The sequence below is a fragment of the Pterocles gutturalis genome, unplaced genomic scaffold (genome assembly GCF_000699245.1).
Source record: "Pterocles gutturalis isolate BGI_N339 unplaced genomic scaffold, ASM69924v1 scaffold52555, whole genome shotgun sequence".
Lineage (NCBI taxonomy): Eukaryota > Metazoa > Chordata > Aves > Pterocliformes > Pteroclidae > Pterocles > Pterocles gutturalis.
In genome coordinates this window covers 14977-24341 of record NW_010145334.1, presented here as the reverse complement: position 1 = coordinate 24341, position 9365 = coordinate 14977, and the positions used below count along the sequence as shown (strand labels likewise).

The 9365-nt window shown below is 37.1% G+C and overlaps 1 protein-coding gene across 1 annotated transcript in view; it reads left to right on the top strand.

Moving 5' to 3' along the window:
* The first annotated feature begins 1380 nt into the window (after positions 1-1380).
* The window catches only part of KCNN2 (potassium intermediate/small conductance calcium-activated channel, subfamily N, member 2), a 22698-nt gene continuing 14713 nt past the window's right edge, over positions 1381-9365 (top strand). Inside the window, exon 1 of the mRNA XM_010085329.1 lies at positions 1381-1518. Within this exon, the coding sequence (XP_010083631.1) occupies positions 1420-1518 (99 nt within the window). The 5' untranslated portion in view covers positions 1381-1419. The remainder of the gene's footprint in view (positions 1519-9365) is intronic.

Here is a 9365-nt window from a genome sequence, read left to right as displayed (position 1 = left end):
GACTTGTTTGGAGTGAGGGCTGTAGTCTCTTGCTGTCAAAGAGTTTTTAGGTGGTTGTAACCATCAGGGCATAGGTGGGACTTTGAATAAGGCATTTTGCAGATATTTATAGTGAATACCTTGCAAGTGAGAGAATAGGGCATTTTCTGAGAGTGCCTTTGTGCTCACTCTGCATTCTTCGTTCCTCGTGGAGACTGCAGTCCAGAAAGGAAGAAAACTGAAGCAGTTATTTCAGTTGTGGAAGGCAGGTTGCTTACAGATTTGTGAACAAAATCCCTAATGGCTCTCTGTGACCCACTGTGAGACATGGGTTTAGGACTGGCTAAAATAATACCCTTGAGGATCCAACAGCACAGATAGCTAACCAGAGGCTTCACAGCAGCTGCAGGGGTTACTGCAACCTTGAGTCTGCTGTGGCTGCTCTGTTGCAGAGCTGCTCTCTCCAGGGACCAAAATTTAGGCTACAAGGCATTTTTCCCTTACAGAGTGAGTGGTGACCACAGGTTTTGGCCCTAAGATGTGTCCTTAGTTGATTAGGTGTATATGTCATGTGAAGATTAGATTATTCTTCTGAACTTGTTTTCTCTGAAGGAGAAAATTAACATATTCCACTAGAATATTAAAACTGAGATGAGAAGTGGCACTTAATAGCTGACTACTCAAAAGGGAGGTTTTGCTATATTTAAGGTAAAGATCTTTTGATGACAAAAAATACAATGGCATAACCCGGTCTACTGGAAGGTATCCGTGTCCGTGGCAGGAGGTGTTGGAACTCAGTGATCTTTAAGGTCCTTTCCAACCCAAATCATTCTGTGGTTCTATGATACTTTTATATTTGTCTTGAACATACTGAAGGAGAGGGAAGAACTTTGTTTGTCAAAGTCAGCATTTACATGATAGTTCATGATTAGATTTCCAATCACAGACTTTCATTCAGGCCAAGGAGATTGAGATGTGCTCTGCTGTCTGCTACCCACACATCCTTTTCTGGCTTTTATATTTGCCTCAGACTGCAGCAACTATAGTAGACTGGTGTCTTATGCTGCTGCAGAGGATTAGCAGGATTTGTAACCCTGATGAAGAGATTCTATTGAAAAACAGGAGTTTTCTGCTATTATAATGATAATGACACAATACTGAATTATAAACCATCCTGAGTACCTCTGTTACTTGGTGCTATTGTTGTACCTTCTGTTTCTTTATGCTGATGTAATTGTATTTGGGTTTTATTTAATGCCTTACTGCTGCATTTAAAAAGGAAAGAACTGTAGAATGCAAGAATAGTTGTATGACCTGTGAATGCAATTTCTTTCTGACAGCACAAAATTTTAAAAAAAGTTAAGATGATAAAGAAATGGTTTTATTTTTCTTTTCAGGTACCATGATCAACAGGATGTCACTAGCAACTTCCTTGGAGCAATGTGGTTGATTTCAATAACTTTTCTATCCATTGGGTATGGTGACATGGTACCTAATACATACTGTGGGAAAGGAGTCTGTTTACTCACTGGAATCATGGTGAGTGTTTCTGAGTTTATTCATTGGATGTGAGATTAAGTTTTCTGCAATTAACCCCAAAACTTGTGGTAGTCATAAAGAAATATTTATTTGCTGGCTTGTGATGTGTATATACTTACTCACACTATGCCCATGGTGTTCCATTCCTGGTAATGGAATGGAGGGTTTTCTTCTTTAGGTAAAATTTAGCAGCTGTGTAATGAAATACAGAAAAACAAATTCCACCCTGACATAATTCACAGCTTCCAAATATCAGTAAAGTCTTTCATCAAATGTTAAGGTATCATATAATCTTGATTTTCTTTGAACATGTGCATTTGGACCAGTACTAATAGTGAATCTCCAGTTATGACTTTTGTTTCTTACAATTAAGTTACTCACAAAGAAATGTGATGGTGGCTAATCTCCTAAAGCATTTTGCTTGAGCATAGTTTTCTACTTATTTCTTATAAGTCTAGTAACATACTATCCATAGCATTGCTTTGCTTTAAGTGAATTTATGTAGTGCAATTTTCACTGTAAGAGTTTTGTTACCATTGATACAATGCAGCAATTGTTAGTCCATGCATATTCAGTATATATTTATTAACTGTACATCATGTGTTGTTTTAATTTTTCTGTGTTGCACCATTTGGTCAAAGTTAGGCAGGGAGTAAGGCAATATATTATGTCTGGCAAATTTACATATATCTACAGTAAATTAGAAATTAAAAAGCTCTGGACTCTGCCACTTTTATTTGTATCAGCTCTTGTGTAAATGTCCCTGTGAATGAGAAGGGCAGAAAGACCTGAATGTTTGCCACTGATTATGAGTAATAAAGTCCAATATCTGTTTCTGTTAAAATAGGTATATTGGGATTATGGCTGAAAGCAAATGGTGTCAAATAGTTACCTCTTTTGAACAGGTGTTTTGGTAAAATTTTCATTTATAAGAGTGTATTTTATGTCCAAAGAATAAAATAGATCAATGTATTTTTGTAGTGTTTAAGAATTTTTTCCACATGCTTTAAAAAAAAAAAAAAATCTGACACATTTCAGATCATTGGCTTTTGTTAAGAGAGATTTCCAGTACATTTTGCCAGTGGTGGTAAATGCATATCTCCTTAAATACACAGTTTGCTATGTAGTTGAAAGGTACAGGCTGAAAGCAGAGGAATGACTCAGAAGGCTTCATCTTCTGGGGTATTTGCCTTTGCTCCTCTTTCTGAGCTGGATTTGGATGCCAGCGAGAATAAAAACATGGTCATAACTTCATTAGGAAAAAAGGAGGACAAATTATACATATTGCCACAGGGATGTGCTGAATGGGGACAGAACCCTGTTAGATAGCTTGCTTTCTTCTCAGGCACTGTTTAGAAATACGAGGCAAATACTTGAAAATGCAGGTATCGGGTAATTTTATTCACTCTAATTGTTCAGGGCTTTTTGGCATTTCATTATGAAAAACACTTAAAGTAACAGAAATATAGGACCTTCAAAGCCCTGCAGAAGTGCAATGAGAGTAGTAATATTGATACTAATCATCTATGGGTTTCACATTGCTGTTGTGTTTGTGCTAGTGCAAATGTTAGCAGCATCTGGACTGTTATTTTGAATAGCTGTGAGTAGGCTTATGATTTTACTATGGTGAAAACAAGGTAAAAATAAAATCAGAAAAACAGACTCCAGATTATTGCAAATGTTATTCTATACGCCTGTGAATAAACCACACTGAAGCTGAAATTGTAAGATGTATTTGTCATTTTGCTCATGACAGCACCATTTAGATTCAGATGTAAAATTATTTTTGGCAGTTGTTTCCATTGCTCTGGTGAAAAACTAAAGTACTGATTAGTATTTACCATTTGCACACATGTCATTTATTTTTCACAACTGAAACAAGATTCTGTAGAAAATTAGACTTGTAAAATATATGGATGATACTCACCTTTATGTCTCTGGTTTTTATGATTAAAAATTCTGCAGCTGGTTTGGAAGCACGAGGGCTCCAATCAGAATCTCATGGTAATGAGTTTGGGATGAATACCTACAGAGACAGAAATATTCTTAACCAAAAAATGAGCTAGGTAGCTCGTGTGTGGTGATAGGTAAAACAATACTGAAAGCCTGACTCCTAATTACATGTTACATATCTGTGATATGGCTTTGGCAAATGTCATCTTTGAGAAAAAAAATATGGAGCAATGGGAGAAGGTCAGATGTTGAAACTACTCTTTCATTTTATTTAAATAAAGAATCTGAAAGATATGAAGTATGAAACAGTGAACATAATAATGAACTATCTTCCAATATTTTGCAATACCAAAAAGCTGACAGGTCTTGAGTCTAACCCTTTGAAAACTAGTCTTCTGAAACTTGTACAGTAACTAATTAATGTTTGTTGTGGAAAAGATCCTAGAAGAACAGACTTTAGTGATTTTTATTTCAGTAGGAGTGGTTGACGGTCTAATTAAAAGATACACCAGGATAATTGTTGAATGAGTATAAGAAGTAAAATAAAACTGTGTATGTGATTTTAAGAGGGAAAATGTAATTTCTTAACATCTGAAGTAGCAAATACATTGTTGGATTAGTGTGATCAATATCAAATACCACTGAGTTTTTGTTTTTGGATAAGGTCCCTGTTAAAAAGGGAGAATAAATATAAATACTTATGAGTACAAGAGCAGCTACACAGATCACTGAAGAGTTAATATTGGCTTTGCAAAACTGGTGGCCCATGGAGGGCACCTTTGGTGTCTTGACCCCAGTGAAGGGAGACCCCAGGTGCCCTGGCTGTCCTCCCAGTTATGCCCCAGAAACTGCCTTCTGTGGCATGGAAACTGGGCTGCTAAGGCTGAACCCTGCATTGTGCTCCAGCCTGAGCAGTAGACTTTATGCAGTCTGCTGATGGCACCAAGTTGTGCTAGCTAATGAAACTGCAGCTATTGCTGTCTTGAGGCACCTGTTCAAGTGACATCTCTTACATTCTGCAAATACATACTGCTGGAAAACTGGAAAACCTTTACACATATTCAGATTATACCAAAAAGAAAAAAGCCTTGACAATTGTTTAAGAGTAAACCAGAAAAGAAGTCTGATTAATGTCTTAGGGGAAAAAAAAAAAAAAAAGAAACCTGTGAACAAAGAAGGCAAATAGTGAAAAATTATGTACTGTCATATTAAACAATTTACTTTTTGATCTTGCAAAGCACCTAAATGTGTGAAACTTTAATGAAAATACAATTCAATACAGAGTTGTTGGCATGGGTTGATGCAGAGATGCTTTACAGACAGGCAAGTGAAGCTGAACTGGGTACCTCAACTCGATCACCTATCAGTGTTTCTCAAATGAGATTTCACTAGGCAGTAGTACTAGACTATAGGCCAGGTGGCCTATAAATCAGGTAGCAAATGTGTCCTCTGCCCTCCGTATTCATTAGGTAGGTCTACCAGAGCATGATGGATGGATAGAAATATGAGTACTGTCACTGTTTTCAGAACAGGATGTAGAGGAGAGAGGGAGACTTAACAGTATCTCCACCATGCCATGCAGCTCAGCAGAGTTTTGTCTGCCCACTGAAGGTGCCGTCCATGGTTGTCAGCACACACCCAGAACATCTCTCAGATCCTGGTCTGCAGGCTGAGCTCAGCTTCAGGTGGAGGACTGTGTGCTGCTTCTCAGTGGAACTGCTCATATAGGTGACACTTCCACCTCCTTAATGGCTTTTTGGAATTAGGGACTTGGTGCGGTTTGACAAATTTTCCTGTCTCTATTAGGAGTATAATGAAGTTAGCAAAAATTTAAAGAACGGAAGTAGAAATTGGTAGAAGTAAAATGAGGGGGCAAGTGTGAGAAGATATGGGAAGATGCGTAATTATTGACTGTGAGATAGATAATTTTTACAGATCTTTGCAAGCTTTTGTACCTACACAAGATAAAATAATCACAATCCATTCTTCTGACCCCAAATACAAGTATCTGTTGCAAGGTTTGAGAAGGACTCTTTTCCTTTTACTTCCAGCACTATGTGGTGAGCTAGTGCATTAATTGTATGATGCAAAGCTAAGGATGCAGAACCTTCCTGCAGAGCCTTCCATCCACCAAGAGTTAGGAGCAGACATGCAGAACTAGTAGGTCAAAGCTATGTTGCTGTGATAAAATGGACGAGTTGCAATTGTCCTGTTATAGGATGCACAGGGTGGTTGACTATAGCTTTGATGAAGATTGCTTTAAATAAAATAGCTGTATTTCAGTGTCTGCCTTGCTAATGCTGAAAGTTCAGCCTAAATGCTTCTTTTATTGAAATGAACTCTAAAGAGATCATCAAGCCTATGAAAGAACTCAATAAGTTAGCAAAGTTTTTCTTTACATCATAGAGGTGGACAAGATTAGATTTTTTTTGGAAATTTTTAAAGTAGCATCTTTTAATTACAGGATTTGAACATCAGTCATATAGGTGAAGAATTCTTATTAGAGTAGTAACAATGCACTCAATGTGTACAATCTGGCCTTAGGGATACTAGGTTTTATTAGTTCTAAATCATTAACCAAAAATTAATCAGATCTGTTTTTAATCCTTCTCCTGCTACAGTTTTTAATGTCCTTGTGGAAGACTGCTTTTATTTCAAAAGAATCACAATTCCTTTCTATGCATCATGAAAAAAGTGACGAAGATGAGGCATTTCTGCTATTAGAGAAGGGGACTCTTCATCTACGGTTAATTTGTCGTGTTTGTGCATACAGCTTTACCTCAGACTCAGCCTTGTCTTGCCAGCAAATACAGAGAACTATCTACAAGAGGAATGTGGCAACTAGAGTCGTATGTTTTTAACCATATGATTTTTGTTGGCAGCAAAATCTGAACTGTAATGTTTCTGAAATTTAACAGTTTCTAGATTGTAAGAAAAAGAGAAAAAAATTAGATTCTATCTTCATAGTTAACATTGGCTGCAGATCTTCTGGGATGATTCCTGAAAAAGAGAAGAAGGTAAACATCAGATTTGAGTGATGTAATATGAAAATTATTTTATAGAACTTTCTGTGGATAATGCACAAAAGAGGTCATAAACTATTTTGCATAATAATGCCTAAAACATTGTGGTATTTTTTTTCATGAAAACTTGTTTACATTTTTAAATTCTGTAACGAGTTGCAGAAACACGTAATTGTTTGTGAAAAATGGATTTGAATTACACTCAAAGAACTGAAAAGGTATGATTAAGACTAATATGCTGCTTTGTGGGTAGATAGGTGTGGTTGAAGTGATAGAAGCAACTGAATTTTCTGTAATAAGAGTAAAAGAATAATAGATTGTATTGCTATTTAAATGTTTAACTAGAACGTTTTACACATTGATCAAGAATCTGTAATATCTTTATAATTTCTAGTATCTGGTGGTAAAAAGTTAGAGCAATGTGGTGAATAGTTTTGTGAATAGGAAGTCTACTAGAGGAATTTCAAATATCTAGAACACAGCTCAGTTTTTCCTTCCCTGAGAGTACAGGAAAATATGAAAACCTTTTCATGCAAATTGGTAGCATGTCAGGTCCATGTCACAAATACATAGTAGAATTTAATTCAGTACAATTCTACATAGTAGAATTTAATTCAATTGGTTCTGAGAATTCAGTAATAAATATAAGTGATGTCAGTATTCACAACAGATTGTGTTTATTCTTTCTAACATAATATAATGTAAATGGACAGTGTGGCAAGCAGAAATGTAATATGGAGAAGACAGTTAATGATGCTTGAATTATCAGAGTTGAAACTATTAAAAGCTAGGCTGCTCAGGAATTCTGCTCCTCGACTATTGTTGTTCCAGCACACCAGATTGACAAAATGGAAACGTGTGTAAGGAACAAATATCGTTTGGGATTATTTTATAGCTATGGCTTATTAGGATAAAATTTCTAACTGAAGTAAAGAAAACTTAATTGTCAAAATCAAGTTGAGAAGCTCCAGAGAGTGATCCCTGAAGCAGTGGCGGTTAGGGCAGTAATCTGAAATGTGAGAAAATAGCAGAGGCTAAAACAAAATCTCCTAGAAGGTGTAACCCTCTTTTTGAATTAGAAAAATTATGGCAAAAACCTCCCTCAGAAGGTCTTCTGTTTCTACTAGTAGAGCAGGGAAGTTTTTGAAGTGTTGGAGGACAGGGGAACTCCTTCCCACTTAGGTCTAGCGAGGAGTTATGGTTGCAGTTCAGCAAGTTCTAAGACAGTTAGTTGCTGGCTGGAGTGAACAGCAATTGTGCCACGATATCTTTGTTTACATAGATAGGACCAGAGCTGATGACTGTTACAGCAAAACTTCTGCTTTGTTTTGAAAATGTGTAATGTCATCCATAATAACTTCAGATGCAAAACAACAATACACTTTTACACATATTCTCATTAAAATTTTGTATTTACAACACAGGTGTTGGGCAAGAACATCATCAGTAACTGGCATCCTGAATTATTAAAGTAATGTTTCCCATGAGCCTTATAGGCTGTTGAGCCTGCTCATTTAGTGAAATCAGATTTCACCTCCTTGCTCAGCAAAAAGGTTTTTCACACATTGGCAGAAACTGTCTTGATCTCCAGGGGCTTTTTACTGTTACGACCACTGAAGGTTTCCCAGGAGCCCAGCCACGAGGGTACATTCAATTCTTGGGCTTCTCTGTTTTTGCACTACTATGATTTATAGGTTCCCCTGTAGAAGAGAGATTGTCTTCATTTTATAAACCTGTCCCAGAAGCCTTTCCTAGTACCCAGTTTGGATTACTCAAGAAAAGGAGTTTACTTTACTGTCGCTACAACTACCCATTACTGTGTCTGACAGTATTTGATCAATTTCATATTTGTATATGACATTTAATGCTCTTCATAATTTTTATTTTCACATCATTGCTAAAAACCTTATGGACTAATTAGAAGTAGAGAAATCTGCTCATCTGTGTATAGATTAGAAGTTTAAATGTTGCAGTAAAATTCTAGCTGTGGTGTTGACAAACTCCACTAAAGACAATAGTAGCCAGGCAAATACTGAATATATGGAAGTATAAATAATGCAAAACTATTTTAGGTCACCTTTTTGGCTCAGATGGCATAGTTGTTCTATTACTCATCCTATTTTTTTTCGGTGTTGCAAGGTTACACTTCTCTCCCAGTAGACATTGACAAATGCAAAAACACATTTGTACAACACCACTTCCCTAGTCTCTGTCTGTCTTGTGGGTGGACTCCTCCCTCAACTTTTGCATTGCCTGTTTTAGACAGAATTTTTTTACGTCAAGCAAGACTTTTTTAAATTATTTTTTCCCCTCCCCAGGTGGTCCTGTAAGTCCACCTTCTAGAGAGCCAAATGTACAAAATACCTGTTTAAATTCTTACAGATTTTCATTTTATGCAGAGCAGCGGGAGGAATGCTGTGCCTTTTCTGGTGCAGAGCTAAATCTCCCACCAGAATTATGTCTGCAAAGCGGACCTTCTCTCTCCCTCAGTGGATCCCAAGGGAAGTGAGCAAGAAATGTGGCAACTACCTTCTTTCAGATACAGGCAGGTATAGCAGGACATTTTTGTGACAGCTACAGCACTAAAGACTGCACGTCACTTCCAGTACAGAAAACCAAAGATGCCAGGAGACGTTCGGCTGAGACACAGATATGCAGTGTTGCTTCCTTTCTCACCAGTAGTGCCCTCCAGACGTATATATGACCTCCAGGCAGTTGCAGAAATGGCTCAATTTTTTTTTTCTTGCAAAGGTATTTTGGAACCTTATCAAAGAAAGAACCAAGTGGAAATGCTAGAGGCGTTTACTTAGAGGAGTACAGGGTTTCTCTGCTGACCAAATGCTGTTTTCAGTGGAGTTTATCAGCTAGTGC